The sequence below is a fragment of the Coturnix japonica genome, unplaced genomic scaffold (assembly GCF_054131305.1).
Source record: "Coturnix japonica strain WE unplaced genomic scaffold, WE-NBRP24 Scf097, whole genome shotgun sequence".
NCBI classification, from domain to species: domain Eukaryota; kingdom Metazoa; phylum Chordata; class Aves; order Galliformes; family Phasianidae; genus Coturnix; species Coturnix japonica.
Window position 1 is genome coordinate 308,667 of NW_028189000.1, and position 17,258 is coordinate 325,924.

General features: G+C 57.1%; 1 protein-coding gene across 8 annotated transcripts in view; it reads left to right on the forward strand.

The window, feature by feature from the left end:
- The window catches only part of LOC146751343 (RNA-binding protein 10-like), an 81,879-nt gene that overhangs the window by 33,700 nt on the left and 30,921 nt on the right, over positions 1-17,258 (forward strand). For 7 of the 8 annotated variants that reach the window (XR_014941662.1, XM_085534728.1, XM_085534727.1 and 4 more), the window contains 5 exons: positions 2,523-2,622; positions 3,284-3,467; positions 5,581-5,756; positions 7,937-8,027; positions 15,515-15,606. Coding sequence is in view for 7 of the 8 variants with exons in the window: in XM_085534728.1 (XP_085390854.1) it covers positions 2,523-2,622; positions 3,284-3,467; positions 5,581-5,756; positions 7,937-8,027; positions 15,515-15,606 (643 nt within the window). In the remaining variant the exon portion in view is untranslated. The remainder of the gene's footprint in view (positions 1-2,522; positions 2,623-3,283; positions 3,468-5,580; positions 5,757-7,936; positions 8,028-15,514; positions 15,607-17,258) is intronic. The other variant, XM_085534733.1, reaches the window with a different exon arrangement.

A 17,258-nucleotide genomic window follows, 5' to 3' on the forward strand; every position in this document is an offset into this window, starting at 1 on the left:
CCACCCCGCTCCTGCCTTAGCCCCGCCCACATTTCACCAGACCACGCCCCCTCATTGAATAAGCCCCGCCCCCATCTCATTAGGCCAAACCCACCCCCATTACCCCCCCATTCATTCCTTAAGCCCCGCCCCCTCCTGCCTTAGCCCCGCCCACCTTTCATCAGGCCACGCCCCCTCCTCATTAGGCCGCGCCCCCAAACTACAAGCCACGCCCCTTTTTCGAATCCCACCCAATTACCCCCCATTCATTCCTTAAGCCCCGCCCCTCCTGCCTTAGCCCCGCCCACATTTCATCAGGCCACGCCCTACATCATTAAGCCCCGCCCCCATTTCCTCAGGCCACGCCCCCAACCTACAAGCCACGCCCCCTCCCCCAAACCCACCCCATTACCCCCATTCCTCCACTAGGCCCCGCCCCCTCCTGCCTTAGCCCCGCCCACATTTCATTAGGCCACACCCCCCTCGTTAAATGAGCCACGCCCCCAACCTACAAGCCACGCCCCCTTTTCGAATCCCACCCCATTACCCCCCACTCATTCCTTAAGCCCCGCCCCCCCTGCCTTAGCCCCGCCCACATTTCATCAGGCCACGCCCCTCCTTAAATAAGCCACGCCCCCATCTCATTAGGCCAAACCCGCCCCCATTAACCCCCATTCATTCCTTAAGCCCCACCCCCTCCTGCCTTAGCCCCGCCCACATCTCATCATGCCACGCCCCCTCCTCATTAGGCCACGCCCCCAAACTACAAGCCACGCCCCCTTTTTGAATCCCACCCCATTGCTCCCATTCATTCCTTAAGCCCCGCCCCTCCTGCCTTAGCCCCGCCCACATTTCATCAGACCACGCCCCCTCATTGAATAAGCTCCGCCCCCAACTCATTAGGCCACGCCCCCAAACCTACAAGCCACACCGCCTTCCCGAATCCCATCCCATTACCCCAATTCATTCCTTAAGCCCCGCCCCCCCCGCCTTAGCCCCTCCCACATTTCATCAGGCCACGCCCCCTCGTTAAACAAGCCCCGCCCCATCTCATTAGGCCACGCCCCCTCCCCCAAACCCACCCCATTACCCCCATTCATTCCTTAAGCCCCGCCCCCCTCCTGCCTTAGCCCCGCCCACATTTCATCAGGCCACGCCCCTCGTTAAATAAGCCCCGCCCCCACCTCATTAGGCCACGCCCCCAAGCTACAAGCCACGCCCCATATGCAAATCAGCCCCATTGCACGTGACCTGGGAGCCCATAAGCCCCGCCCGCTTCCCATTAAGCCCTGCCCCTTTCATACGAGACCACACCCCCTGAACTAAGCCACGCCCCTTATATTAAGCCCCGCCCACTTCCCATTAAGCCCCGCCCATATGCAAATCAGCCCCATTGTATGTGCTGTGGGAGCCCTTAAGCCCCGCCCACTTCCCATTAAGCCCCGCCCCTTTTATACGAGGCCACGCACCCTCAACTAAGCCCCGCCCACATGCAAATAAGCCCCATTGCATTTGACCGAGGAGCCCATAAGCCACGCCCACTTCCCATTATGCCCCGCCCATATGCAAACCAGCCCCATAGTATGTGCCATAGGAGCCCTTAAGCCCCGCCCACTTCCCATTAAGCCCCACCCCCTTTATACATGACCACGCCCCCTGAACTAAGCCCTGCCCATATGCAAATCAGCCCCATTGCATGTGACATGGGAGTCCATAAGCCCCGCCCACTTCCCATTAAGCCCCGCCCATATGCAAATCAGCCCCATTGCATGTGTCATATGAGCCCATAAGCCCCGCCCCTTGCACTAAGCCCCGCCCATATGCAAATCAGCCCCATTGTATGTGCCATAGGAGCCCTTAAGCCCCGCCCATTTCCCGTTAGGCCCCGCCCATATGCAAATCAGCCCCATTGCATGTAACCTAGGAGCCCTTAAGCCCCGCCCACTTCCATTAAGCCCCGCCCATATGCAAATCAGCCCCATTGCATGTGCCATAGGAGCCCTTAAGCCCCGCCCACTTCCCATTAGGCCCCGCCCCTTTATACGAGGCCACGCCCCCTAAACTAAGCCCCGCCCCTTGCATTAAGCCCCGCCCATATGCAAATCAGCCCCATTGCATGTGTCATGTGAGCCCATAAGCCCCGCCCCTTCCGTTAAGCCTCGCCCATATGCAAATCAGCCCCATTGTATGCGCCATAGGAGCCCTTAAGCCCCGCCCACTTCCCATTAAGCCCCGCCCATATGCAAATCAGCCCCATTGCATGTGACTGAGGAGCCCATAAGCCCCGCCCACTTCCCATTAAGCCCCGCCCATATGCAAATCAGCCCCGTTGCATGTGCCGTAGGAGCCCTTAAGCCCCGCCCACTTCCCATTAAGCCCCGCCCACTTCCCATTAAGCCCCGCCCCCTTTGTACAAGACCACACCCCCTGAACTAAGCCCCGCCCATATGCAAATCAGCCCCATTGCGTGTGACCTGGGAGCCCTTAAGCCCCGCCCACTTCCCCTTAAGCCCCGCCCCCTCTGACCTTAGCCCCGCCCACAGGGAGGTTCAGGGGGCGGGGCCACCCGAAGGCCCCCCCCGCGCCAGCGCCGCGTCCGTCGCATCGACGGCCATCGCTGCCGCCCAATGGGCGCTGTCACAGGTGGGCGGGACTTCCGGCATGTCTGAGCTGTGATTGGTGGAGCTGAGCTGAGGGGCGGGGCCTGGTGTGTGTCTGAGATGTGATTGGTGGAGCTGAGCTGAGGGGCGGGGCTTAAGGGGGTGTGGGCGGGGCCTAGAGTGTGTCTGAGCTGTGATTGGTGGAGCTGAGATGGGGGCGGGGCTTAGATAAGGGGGCGTGGCCTACCCGGGGATGTGGGTGGGGCTTAAGGGGTGTGGGCGGGGTCTAGAGTGTGTCTGAGCTGTGATTGGTGGAGCTGAGCTGAGGGGCGGGGCTTAGGGGGTGGGGTTGGAGCCTGGTGTGTGTCTGAGCTGTGATTGGTGGAGCTGAGATGGGGGCGGGGCTTAGATAAGGGGGTGTGGCCTTATAAGGCGATGTGGGCGGGGCTTAAGGGGTGTGGGCGGGGCCTGGTGTGTGTCTGAGCTGTGATTGGTGGAGCTTTGTTTAAGGGGCGGGGCCTGGATGGGGGTTGCCTTGTGGGTGGGGCTTAGCTAAGGGGGCGTGGCCTTATAAGGCGATGTGGGCGGGGCTTAATGCTTGGGGGCGTGGCCTGTGTCAATGCTTCTCCATAGGGGCTAATGGGGAGGGGGCGTGGCTTAGGGCGATGTGGGCATAGCTTGCTCAAGCCCCGCCCCCTTTTCAGGCAGCTCCGGGTTCAGACTCCGCCCCCTGGGTCGGGGGAGGGGAGGAGCCGTCGGGGGGCGGAGACTTGTCGTCTTTCTACCAATCAGAAGAGAGCTTGGCCGGCCCCGCCCCCCTCTATGGCTCCGCCTACTTGAAGGTGGCCCCGCCCACCGGCCCCGCCCCCCCCAGCAAAGGAGATGGAGGTAGGAGACAACATGGAGCCCTATGGGGCCCTATAGAGATTAATGGGGCCCTATGGGGCTTAATGGGGCCCTATGGGGCTTAATGGGACCCTATGGGGCTTAATGGGGCCCTATAGAGATTAATGGGACCCTATAGAGATTAATGGGGTCCTATGGGGCTTAATGGGACCCTATAGAGATTAATGGGACCGTATTGATCTTATTGACCCCAATGGGGCCCTATAGAGCTTAATGGGACCCTATAGAGCTTAATGGGGCTCTATAGAGCTTAATGGGACCCTATTGATCTTATTGACCCCAATGGGGCCCTATAGAGCTTAATGGGACCCTATTGACCTTAATGGGACCCTATTGACCTTATTGACCCCAATGGGACCCTATAGAGCTTAATGGGACCCCATTGACCTTAATGGGACCCTATTGACCCCAATGGGACCCTATTGACCCCAATGGGACCCTATAGAGATTAATGGGGCCCTATAGAGCTTAATGGGACCCTATAGAGCTTAATGGGACCCTATAGAGCTTAATGGGACCCTATTGACCCCAATGGGACCCTATAGAGCTTAATGAGACCCTATTGACCCCAATGGGACCCTATAGAGCTTAATGGGAACCTATAGAGTTTAATGGGACCCTATAGAGCTTAATGGGACCCTATTGACCCCAATGGGGCCCTATAGAGCTTAATGGGACCCTATAGAACTTAATGGGGCCCTATAGAGCATAATGGGACCCTATTGATCTTATTGACCCCAATGGGACCCTATGGAGCTTAATGGGACCCTATAGAGTTTAATGGGACCCTATAGAGCTTAATGGGACCCTATAGAGTTTAATGGGGCCCTATAGAGCTTAATGGGACCCTATTGAGCTTAATGGGACCCTATTGACCCTATTGACCCCAATGGGACCCTATAGAGCTTAATGGGACCCCATTGACCTTAATGGGACCCTATAGAGCTTAATGGGAACCTATAGAGTTTAATGGGACCCTATAGAGCTTAATGGGACCCTATTGACCCCAATGGGGCCCTATAGAGCTTAATGGGACCCTATAGAACTTAATGGGGCCCTATAGAGCTTAATGGGACCCTATTGATCTTATTGACCCCAATGGGACCCTATGGAGCTTAATGGGACCCTATTGATCTTATTGGGACCCCAGTGGGACCCCATTGACCCCACTGACCCCATGTCCCCCCATACCCCTCATATAACCCCATTGCTGACTCCATATCCCCCCATATAACCCCATATAACCCCATATCCCCCTATCTGCCCCCATATAACCCCATATAACCCCATATAACCCCATATCCCCCTATCTGCCCCCATATAATCCCATATAACCCCATATAACCCCATATAACCCCATATAACCCCATATAACCCCATATCCCCCCATATAACCCCATATAACCCCTATATCCCCCCCATAATCCCCCATATCCCCCCATATAACCCCATATCCCCCACCATATCATCCCATAGCCCCCCATATAACCCTAAACAACCCCATATAACCCCATATCCCCCTATATAACCCCATATAACCCCATATCCCCCTATATCCCCCCATATAACCCCATATCCCCCCTGTATCCCCCCATATAACCCCATATCCCCCCATATAACCCCATATAACCCCATATCCCCCTATATCCCCCCATATAACCCCATATCCCCCCTGTATCCCCCCATTTAACCCCATATCCCCCCATATAACCCCATATCGCCCCTGTATCCCCCCATATAACCCCATATCTCCCCTATATTCCCCCATATAACCCCATATATCCCCCATATAACCCCATATATCCCCCATATAACCCCATATAACCCCATATAACCCCATATAATCCTGTATAATCCTATACAATCCCATATAACCCCATATAACCCCATATAACCCCATATCCCCCCATATAACCCCATATAACCCCATATAACCCCATATCCCCCATATATCCCCCATATAACCCCATATATCCCCCCATATAACCCCATATCCCCCCATATAACCCTATATAACCCTATACAACCCCATATAACCCCATAGAACCCCATAGAACCCCATATCCCCCCACTGACCCCATATCTTCCCCCATAGACGATCCTACAGTTCCAGGCCTGGAAGCACCATCAGTTGGGGGGGGGGCTTCATTTCCTCGCCCCCCCCCCCCAACATTGGGGACCCCGACCCCAAATCCCATCCCGGCCCCATATCCTGGGGGGGGGGGCAACAACGAGACCCCCAATGTCACCCCAACGGGAGGAAGCAGCCAGGTGAGACCCCCCACCCCAAATAGACCCTATAAAGGTTATGGGGTTCTATGGGGTTCTATGGGGTTATGGGGTTCTATGGGGTTCTTTGGGGTTCTATGGGGTCTTTGGGGGGGTGGTTATGGGGTCTATGGGGGGGTAATGGGGTCTATGGGGGGGTTATGGGGTCTATGGGGGGTCTATGGGGTCTATGGGGGGGCTATGGGGCCGCTGAGACCCCCAGCCCAAATAGACCCTATAAAGGTTATGGGGTTCTATGGGGTTCTATGGGGTCTATGGGGGGGTTATGGGGTCTATGGGGGGGCTATGGGGCAGGTGAGACCCCACCCCAAATAGACCCTATAAAGGTTATGGGGTTCTATGGGGTTATAGGGTTCTATGGGGTCTTTGGGGGGGTGGTTATGGGGTCTATGGGGGGGTTATGGGGTCTATGGGGGGTCTATGGGGGCTTTGGGGGGGTTATGGGGTTATGGGGGGGTTATGGGGTTCTATGGGGGGGTTATAGGGTCCTATGGGGGGTCTATGGGGTCTATGGGGGGGCTATGGGGCAGGTGAGACCCCCCACCCCAAATAGACCCTATAAAGGTTATGGGGTTCTATGGGGTTCTATGGGGTTCTTTGGGGTTCTATGGGGTCTTTGGGGGGGTGGTTATGGGGTCTATGGGGGGTCTATGGGGTCTATGGGGGGGTTATGGGGTCTATGGGGGGGTTATGGGGTCTATGGGGAGTTATGGGGTCTATGGGGGTGTTATGGGGTCTATGGGGGGTCTATGGGGTCTATGGGGGGGCTATGGGGCCGGTGAGACCCCCACCCCAAATAGACCCTATAAAGGTTATGGGGTTCTATGGGGTTCTATGGGGTCTTTGGGGGGGTGGTTATGGGGTCTATGGGGGGGTTATGGGGTCTATGGGGGGTCTATTGGGTCTATGGGGGGTCTATGGGGGGGCTATGGGGCAGGTGAGACCCCCACCCCAAATAGACCCTATAAAGGTTATGGGGTTCTATGGGGTTCTATGGGGTTATAGGGTTCTGTGGGGCTGGGGGTGGTGGTTATGGGGTCTATGGGGGGGTCTATGGGGTCTATGGGGGAGTTACGGGTTCTTGTGGGGAGTTATGGGGTCTATGGGGGGTCTATGGGGTCTATGGGGGGTCTATGGGGCAGGTGAGACCCCCACCCCAAATAGACCCTATAAAGGTTATGGGGTTCTATGGGGTTCTATGGGGTTATGGGGTTCTATGGGGCTGGGGGTGGTGGTTATGGGGTCTTTAGGGGGGTCTATGGGGTCTATGGGGGGTCTATGGGGGGGTTATGGGGTCTATGGGGGGTCTATGGGGTCTATGGGGGGGCTATGGGGTCTATGGGGGGGCTATGGGGCAGGTGAGACCCCCAGCCCATAGCGACCCTATAAAGGTTATGGGGTTCTATGGGGTTATGGGGTTCTATGGGGTCTTTGGGGGGGAGTTATGGGGTCTATGGGGGGTTATGGGGTCCTATATGGGGTCTATGGGGGGGTTATGGGGTCTATGGGGAGTCTATGGGGTCTATGGGGGGGTTATGGGGTCTTTGGGGGGTCTATGGGGGGGTTATGGGGTCTATGGGGTCTATGAGGGGGCTATGGGGCAGGTGAGACCCCCACCCCAAATAGACCCTATAAAGGTTATGGGGTTCTATGGGGTCTTTGGGGGGGGGTTATGGGGTCTATGGGGGGTCTATGGGGTCTATGGGGGGGTTATGGGGTCTATGGGGTCTATGGGGGGGTTATGGGGTCTATGGGGGTCTATGGGGGGTCTATGGGGCAGGTGAGACCCCCACCCCAAATAGACCCTATAAAGGTTATGGGGTTCTATGGGGTCTTTGGGGGGGTGGTTATGGGGTCTATGGGGGGTTATGGGGTCCTATGGGGCTGGGGGGGGGTTATGGGGTCTTTAGGGGGGTTATGGGGTTCTATGGGGTTTATGGGGTTCTATGGGGTTATAGGGTTCTATGGGGCTGGGGAGGGGGGTGGTTATGGGGTCCTATGGGGTTGGGGGGTGGTTATGGGGGTCTATGCTGCTATTTAAGCCCCCCATATCCCACCCCATAACCCGCCCCATATCCCACCCCATAACCCCCCCCATATCCCACCCCATAACCCGCCCCATAACCCCCCTTTGACCCCATATATCTCCCCCCACCCCATAGAGTTATTCCGCCCCCCCCCCATTGAAAGCGGAGCCCCCCAACAGCGCCCCCAGCGGAGCCACCGGGAACAGCGACACCTACGGGCAGTACCGTGAGTGGCACTTGTGGGGCTGGGGGCACTTGTGGGGCTGGGGGCACTTGTGGGGCTGGGGGCACTTGTGGGGCTGGGGGCACTTGTGGGGCTGGGGGCACTTGTGGGGCAGAGTCACTTGTGGGGCAGAGTCACTTGTGGGGCAGAGTCACTTGTGGGGCTGGGGGCACTTGTGGGGCTGGGGGCACTTATGGGGCTGGGGGCACTTGTGGGGCAGAGTCACTTGTGGGGCAGGACTGACTTGTGGGGCTGGGAGCACTTGTGGGGCTGGGGGCACTTGTGGGGCTGGGGGCACTTGTGGGGCAGAGTCACTTGTGGGGCTGGGGGCACTTGTGGGGCAGAGTCACTTGTGGGGCTGGGGGCACTTGTGGGGCTGGAGGCACTTATGGGGCAGAGTCACTTGTGGGGCTGGGGGCACTTGTGGGGCTGGGGGCACTTGTGGGGCAGAGTCACTTGTGGGGCTGGAGGCACTTGTGGGGCAGAGTCACTTGTGGGGCTGGAGGCACTTATGGGGCAGAGTCACCTGTGGGGCTGGGGGCACTTGTGGGGCAGGACTGACTTATGGGGCAGAGTCACTTGTGGGGCAGAGTCACCTGTGGGGCTGGGGGCACTTGTGGGGCTGGGGGCACTTGTGGGGCAGGACTGACTTGTGGGGCTGGGAGCACTTGTGGGGCTGGGGGCACTTGTGGGGCAGAGTCACTTGTGGGGCTGGGGGCACTTATGGGGCTGGGAGCACTTGTGGGGCAGGACTGACTTGTGGGGCTGGGGGCACTTGTGGGGCTGGGGGCACTTATGGGGCTGGGGGCACTTGTGGGGCAGAGTCACTTGTGGGGCTGGGGGCACTTGTGGGGCTGGGGGCACTTATGGGGCTGGGGACACTTGTGGGGCTGGGGGCACTTGTGGGGCTGGGGGCACTTGTGGGGCTGGGATCACTTGTGGGGCAGAGTCACTTGTGGGGCTGGGGGCACTTGTGGGGCTGGGGGCACTTGTGGGGCTGGGGGCACTTGTGGGGCAGGACTGACTTGTGGGGCTGGGGGCACTTGTGGGGCTGGGGGCACTTGTGGGGCTGGGGGCACTTGTGGGGCTGGGATCACTTGTGGGGCTGGGGGCACTTGTGGGGCTGGGGGCACTTGTGGGGCTGGGGGCACTTGTGGGGCAGAGTCACTTGTGGGGCTGGGGGCACTTATGGGTCCAGCCCCACTTATGGGTCCCAGCCCCACACTTATGGGTCCAGCCCCACATTAATGGATCCCAGCCCCACACTTATGGGTCCAGCCCCACACTTATGGATCCCAGCCCCACATTAATGGATCCCAGCCCCACACTTATGGGTCTCACCCCACACTTATGGGTCCCAGCCCCACACTTATGGGTCCCAGCCCCACACTTATGGGTCCAGCCCCACATTAATGGATCCCAGCCCCACATTAATGGATCCCAGCCCCACACTTATGGGTCCAGCCCCACACTTATGGGTCCAGCCCCACATTAATGGATCCCAGCCCCACACTTATGGGTCCCAGCCCCACACTTATGGGTCCCAGCCCCACATTAATGGATCCCAGCCCCACACTTATGGGTCCAGCCCCACACTTATGGGTCCCAGCCCCACACTTATGGGTCCAGCCCCACATTAATGGATCCCAACCACACACTTATGGGTCCCAGCCCCACTTATGGGTCCCAGCCCCACATTAATGGATCCCAACCCCACACTTATGGGTCCAGCCCCACATTAATGGATCCCAGCCCCACACTTATGGGTCCAGCCCCACATTAATGGATCCCAGCCCCACACTTATGGGTCCCAGCCCCACACTTATGGGTCCCAGCCCCACACTTATGGGTCCCAGCCCCACACTTATGGGTCCAGCCCCACATTAATGGATCCCAGCCCCACATTAATGGATCCCAGCCCCACACTTATGGGTCCAGCCCCACACTTATGGGTCCAGCCCCACATTAATGGATCCCAGCCCCACACTTATGGGTCCCAGCCCCACACTTATGGGTCCCAGCCCCACATTAATGAATCCCAACCCCACACTTATGGGTCCCAGCCCCACACTTATGGGTCCCAGCCCCACACTTATGGATCCCAGCCCCACACTTATGGGTCCCAGCCCCACATTAATGGATCCCAGCCCCACACTTATGGATCCCAGCCCCACACTTATGGGTCCAGCCCCACACTTATGGGTCCAGCCCCACATTAATGGATCCCAGCCCCACATTAATGGATCCCAGCCCCACTTATGGGTCCAGCCCCACACTTACGGGTTCAGCCCCACACTTATGGGTCCCAGCCCCACACTTATGGGTCCAGCCCCACACTTATGGGTCCAGCCCCACACTTATGGGTCCCAGCCCCACACTTATGGGTCCCAGCCCCACACTAATGGATCCCAGCCCCACACTAATGGATCCCAGCCCCACATTAATGGATCCCAGCCCCACACTTATGGGTCCACCCCCACACTTATGGGTCCCAGCCCCACACTTATGGGTCCCAGCCCCACATTAATGGATCCCAGCCCCACTTATGGGTCCCAGCCCCACATTAATGGATCCCAGCCCCACATTAATGGATCCCAACCCCACACTTATGGGTCCCAGCCCCACACTTATGGGTCCAACCCCACACTTATGGGTCCCAGCCCCACACTTATGGGTCCCAGCCCCACTTATGGATCCCAGCCCCACACTTATGGGTCCCAGCCCCACATTAATGGATCCCAGCCCCACACTTATGGGTCCAGCCCCACATTAATGGATCCCAGCCCCACTTATGGGTTCAGCCCCACACTTACGGGTTCAGCCCCACACTTATGGGTCCCAGCCCCACACTTATGGGTCCAGCCCCACACTTATGGGTCCCAGCCCCACACTTATGGGTCCCAGCCCCACACTTATGGGTCCAGCCCCACACTTATGGGTCCCAGCCCCACACTTATGGGTCCCAGCCCCACACTTATGGGTCCCAGCCCCACACTTATGGGTCCCAGCCCCACACTTATGGGTCCCAGCCCCACACTTATGGGTCCCAGCCCCACTTATGGGTCCCAGCCCCACACTTATGGGTCACAGCCCCACACTTATGGGTCCCAGCCCCACTTATGGGTCCCAGCCCCACACTTATGGGTCCCAGCCCCACATTAATGGATCCCAACCCCACACTTATGGGTCCAGCCCCACACTTATGGGTCCAGCCCCACACTTATGGGTCCCAGCCCCACACTTATGGGTCCAGCCCCACACTTATGGGTCCCAGCCCCACACTTATGGGTCCCAGCCCCACTTATGGGTCGCAGCCCCACATTAATGGATCCCAGCCCCACTTATGGGTCCCAGCCCCACACTTATGGGTCCCAGCCCCACACTTATGGGTCCCACCCCACACTTATGGGTCCAGCCCCACACTTATGGGTCCCAGCCCCACACTTATGGGTCCCAGCCCCACACTTATGGGTCCCAGCCCCACACTTATGGGTCCCAGCCCCACACTTATGGGTCCCAGCCCCACACTTATGGGTCTCACCCCACACTTATGGGTCCCAGCCCCACTTATGGGTCCCAGCCCCACACTTATGGGTCCCAGCCCCACACTTATGGGTCCCAGCCCCACTTATGGGTCCCAGCCCCACACTTATGGGTCACAGCCCCACACTTATGGGTCCCAGCCCCACTTATGGGTCCCAGCCCCACACTTATGGGTCCCAGCCCCACATTAATGGATCCCAACCCCACACTTATGGGTCCAGCCCCACACTTATGGGTCCCAGCCCCACACTTATGGGTCCAGCCCCACACTTATGGGTCCCAGCCCCACACTTATGGGTCCCAGCCCCACTTATGGGTCCCAGCCCCACACTTATGGGTCCCAGCCCCACACTTATGGGTCCCAGCCCCACACTTATGGGTCCCAGCCCCACATTAATGGATCCCAACCCCACACTTATGGGTCCAGCCCCACACTTATGGGTCCAGCCCCACACTTATGGGTCCCAGCCCCACACTTATGGGTCCAGCCCCACACTTATGGGTCCCAGCCCACACTTATGGGTCCCAGCCCCACTTATGGGTCGCAGCCCCACATTAATGGATCCCAGCCCCACTTATGGGTCCCAGCCCCACACTTATGGGTCCCAGCCCCACACTTATGGGTCCCACCCCACATTTATGGGTCCAGCCCCACACTTATGGGTCCCAGCCCCACACTTATGGGTCCCAGCCCCACACTTATGGGTCCCAGCCCCACACTTATGGGTCCAGCCCCACATTAATGGATCCCAACCCCACACTTATGGGTCCCAGCACCACACTTATGGGTCCCAGCCCCACACTTATGGGTCCAGCCCCACATTAATGGATCCCAGCCCCACACTTATGGGTCCAGCCCCACATTAATGGATCACAGCCCCACTTATGGATCCCAGCCCCACACTTATGGGTCCAGCCCCACATTAATGGATCCCAGCCCCACACTTATGGGTCCCAGCCCCACTTATGGGTCCCAGCCCCACACTTATGGGTCCCAGCCCTACACTTATGGGTCCAGCCCCACACTTATGGGTCCCAGCCCCACACTTATGGGTCCCAGCCCCACACTTATGGGTTCAGCCACACACTTATGGGTCCCAGCCCCACACTTATGGGTCCCAGCCCCACACTTATGGGTCCAGCCCCACACTTATGGGTCCAGCCCCACACTTATGGGTCCCAGCCCCACACTTATGGGTCCAGCCCCACACTTATGGGTCCAGCCCCACACTTATGGGTCCAGCCCCACACTTATGGATCCCAGCCCCACACTTATGTGTCCAGCCCCACACTTATGGGTCCAGCCCCACACTTATGGGTTCAGCCCCACACTTATGGATCCCAGCCCCACACTTATGGGTCCAGCCCCACACTTATGGATCCCAGCCCCACACTTATGGGTCCCAGCCCCACATTTATGGGTCCCAGCCCCACACTTATGGATCCAGCCCCACACTTATGGGTCCCAGCCCCACTTATGGGTCCCAGCCCCACACTTATGGGTCCAGCCCCACTTATGGGTCCCAGCCCCACACTTATGGGTCCAGCCCCACTTATGGGTCCCAGCCCCACACTTATGGGTCCCAGCCCCACACTTATGGATCCCAGCCCCACACTTATGGGTCCAGCCCCACACTTATGGGTCCCAGCCCCACATTAATGGATCCCAGCCCCACACTTATGGGTCCAGCCCCACACTTATGGGTCCCAGCCCCACACTTATGGGTCCCAGCCCCACTTATGGGTCCCAGCCCCACACTTATGGGTCCCAGCCCCACACTTATGGATCCCAGCCCCACACTTATGGGTCCCAGCCCCACACTTATGGGTCCATCCCCACACTTACGGATCCCAGCCCCACACTTATGGGTCCAGCCCCACACTTATGGGTCCAGCCCCACATTAATGGATCCCAGCCCCACTTATGGGTCCCAGCCCCACACTTATGGGTCCAGCCCCACATTAATGGATCCCAGCCCCACATTAATGGATCCCAGCCCCACACTTATGGGTCCAGCCCCACACTTATGGGTCCCAGCCCCACATTAATGGATCCCAGCCCCACACTTATGGGTCCAGCCCCACACTTATGGGTCCCAGCCCCACACTTATGGGTCCAGCCCCACATTAATGGATCCCAGCCCCACATTAATGGATCCCAGCCCCACACTTATGGGTCCAGCCCCACACTTATGGGTCCCAGCCCCACATTAATGGATCCCAGCCCCACACTTATGGGTCCAGCCCCACACTTATGGGTCCCAGCCCCACACTTATGGGTCCCAGCCCCACTTATGGGTCCCAGCCCCACACTTATGGGTCCCAGCCCCACACTTATGGATCCCAGCCCCACACTTATGGGTCCCAGCCCCACACTTATGGGTCCATCCCCACACTTACGGATCCCAGCCCCACACTTATGGGTCCAGCCCCACACTTATGGGTCCAGCCCCACATTAATGGATCCCAGCCCCCCACTTATGGGTCCCAGCCCCACACTTATGGGTCCAGCCCCACACTTATGGGTCCCAGCCCCACATTAAGGGATCCCAGCCCCACTTATGGGTCCCAGCCCCACACTTATGGGTCCCAGCCCCACATTAATGGATCCCAGCCCCACTTATGGGTCCCAGCCCCACACTTATGGGTCCCAGCCCCACACTTATGGGGTCCAAGCCCCACACTTATGGGTCCCACCCCACACTTATGGGTCCCAGCCCCACACTTATGGGTCCCAACCCCACATTAATGGATCCCAGCCCCACACTTATGGGTCCCAGCCCCACACTTATGGATCCCAGCCCCACACTTATGGGTCCCAGCCCCACACTTATGGGTCCCAGCCCCACATTAATGGATCCCAGCCCCACACTTATGGGTCCCAGCCCCACACTTATGGGTTCAGCCCCACTTATGGGTCCCAGCCCCACATTAATGGATCCCAGCCCCACACTTATGGGTCCCAGCCCCACACTTATGGGTCCCAGCCCCACACTTATGGGTCCCAGCCCCACATTAATGGATCCCTACCCCACACTTATGGGTCCCAGCCCCACATTAATGGATCCCAGCCCCACATTAATGGATCCCAGCCCCACACTTATGGATCCCAACCCCACACTTATGGGTCCAGCCCCACATTAATGGATCCCAGCCCCACTTATGGGTCCCAGCCCCACACTTATGGGTCCAGCCCCACACTTATGGATCCCAGCCCCACACTTATGGATCCCAGCCCCACACTTATGGGTCCAGCCCCACACTTATGGGTCCCAGCCCCACTTATGGATCCCAGCCCCACACTTATGGGTCCCAGCCCCACACTTATGGGTCCCAGCCCCACATTAATGGATCCCTACCCCACACTTATGGGTCCCAGCCCCACACTTATGGATCCAGCCCCACACTTATGGGTCCAGCCCCACACTTATGGGTCCAGCCCCACACTTATGGATCCCAGCCCCACTAATGGATCCCAGCCCCACACTTATGGGTCCAGCCCCACTTATGGATCCCAGCCCCACACTTATGGGTCCAGCCCCACACTTATGGGTCCCAGCCCCACACTTATGGGTCCAGCCCCACACTTATGGGTCCAGCCCCACTTATGGGTCCCAGCCCCACACTTATGGGTCCCAGCCCCACACTTATGGGTCCCAGCCCCACACTAATGGATCCCAGCCCCACACTAATGGATCCCAGCCCCACACTTATGGGTCCCAGCCCCACTTATGGGTCCCAGCCCCACACTTATGGATCCCAGCCCCACACTTATGGGTCCCAGCCCCACACTTATGGGTCCCAGCCCCACATTAATGGATCCCAGCCCCACACTTATGGGTCCCAGCCCCACACTTATGGGTCCCAGCCCCACATTAATGGATCCCAGCCCCACACTTATGGGTCCCAGCCCCACACTTATGGGTCGCCCTGTTCCCATTGTTCAGCGGTTCCCGACGTGTCGACGTATCAATACGACGAAGGCTCCGGTTTCTATTACGACCCATTGACGGGGCTGTACTACGACCCACATTCACAGGTCAGATTTTGGGGTGAAAAAAGGCGATTTTGGGCAAAATGGGGATTTTTGGGGTTAAAAAGGGGGATTTTGGGTCAGAAAGAGCCATTTTGGGGTCAAAAAGGGGATTTTTGGGGTGAAAAAGGGGGATTTTGGGGCAAAAATGTGGATTTTTGGATTAAAAATGGGCATTTTGGGAGCAAAAATGGGGATTTATGGGTCAAAAAGGGGGATTTTGGGGTGAAAAAATGCGATTTTGGGCAAAATGGGGATTTTTGGGGTGAAAAAGGGGGATTTTGGGGTCAAAAAGGGGCATTTGGGGGGTAAAATGTGGCATTTTTGGGGTGAAAATGGGGATTTTGGGGTCAAAAAGAGCCATATTGGGGTCAAAAAAGGGGATTTTTGGGGTGAAAAAGGGCAATTTTGGGCAAAATGGGGATTTTTGGGGTGAAAAAAGGGGATTTTGGGGGCAAAAAGGGCCATTTTGGGGTCAAAAAGGGGGATTTTGGGGTGAAAAAGGGGGATTTTGGGGTCAGAAAGGGGGATTTTGGAGTCAAAAATGGCCATTTTGGGGTCAGAAAGTGAAGTTTTGGGGTCATAAAGGGGTATTATGGGTTACAAAGGGGGATTTTGGGGTCAAAAAGGGGGATTTGGAGGTCAAAAAGGGCCATTTTGGGTTGAAAAAGGGATTTTTGGGGTGAAAAGGGGGATTTTGGGGTCAGAAAGGGGCATTTTGGGGTTAAAAAGGGGGATTTTGGAGTCAAAAAGGGGGATTTGGGGGTCAGAAAGTGAAGTTTTGGGGTCATAAAGGGGTATTTTGGGTTCCAAAGGGGGATTTTGGGGTGAAAAAGGGGGATTTTGGGGTCAAAATGGGGCGTTTGGGGGTTAAAAAAGGTGATTTTGGGGGCTAAAAGGGCATTTTGGGGTGAAAAAGGGGGATTTTGGGGTCAGAAAGAGCCATTTTGGGGTCAAAAAAGGGGATTTTTGGGGTGAAAAAGGGGGATTTGGGGCAAAAATGGACATTTTTGGGGTCAAAAAGGGGGATTTTGGGGTCAAAAAGGGCCATTTTGGGGTCAGAAATGGGCATTTTGAGGTCAAAAAGGGGGATTTGGGGGTCAAAAATGGGGATTTTGGGGTGAAAAAGGGCAATTTTGGGCAAAATGGGGATTTTGGGGGTGAAAAAGGGGGATTTTGGGGTCAAAAATGGCCATTTTGGGTTGAAAAAGGGATTTTTGGGGTGAAAAGGGGGATTTTGGGGTCAGAAAGGGCCATTTTGGGGGTAAAATGCGGCATTTTGGGGGTGAAAATGGGGATTTTGGGGTGAAAAAAGGCAATTTTGGGCAAAATGGGGATTTTTGGGGTGAAAAAGGGGGATTTTGGGGTCAAAATGGGGCATTTTGGGGGTAAAATGTGGCATTTTGGGGGTAAAAATGGGGATTTTGGGGGTCAAAAAGTGGGATTTTGGGGGTCAAAAATGGCCATTTTGGGTTGAAAAAGGGATTTTTGGGGTGAAAAGGGGGGATTTGGGGTCAGAAAGGGGGATTTTTGGGGTGAAAAATGGGGATTTTGGGGTAAAAAATGGCCATTTTGGGGTCAGAAAGTGAAGTTTTGGGGTCAAAAAAGGGGATTTTTGGGGTGAAAAAGGGATTTTTGGGGTGAAAAGGGGGATTTTG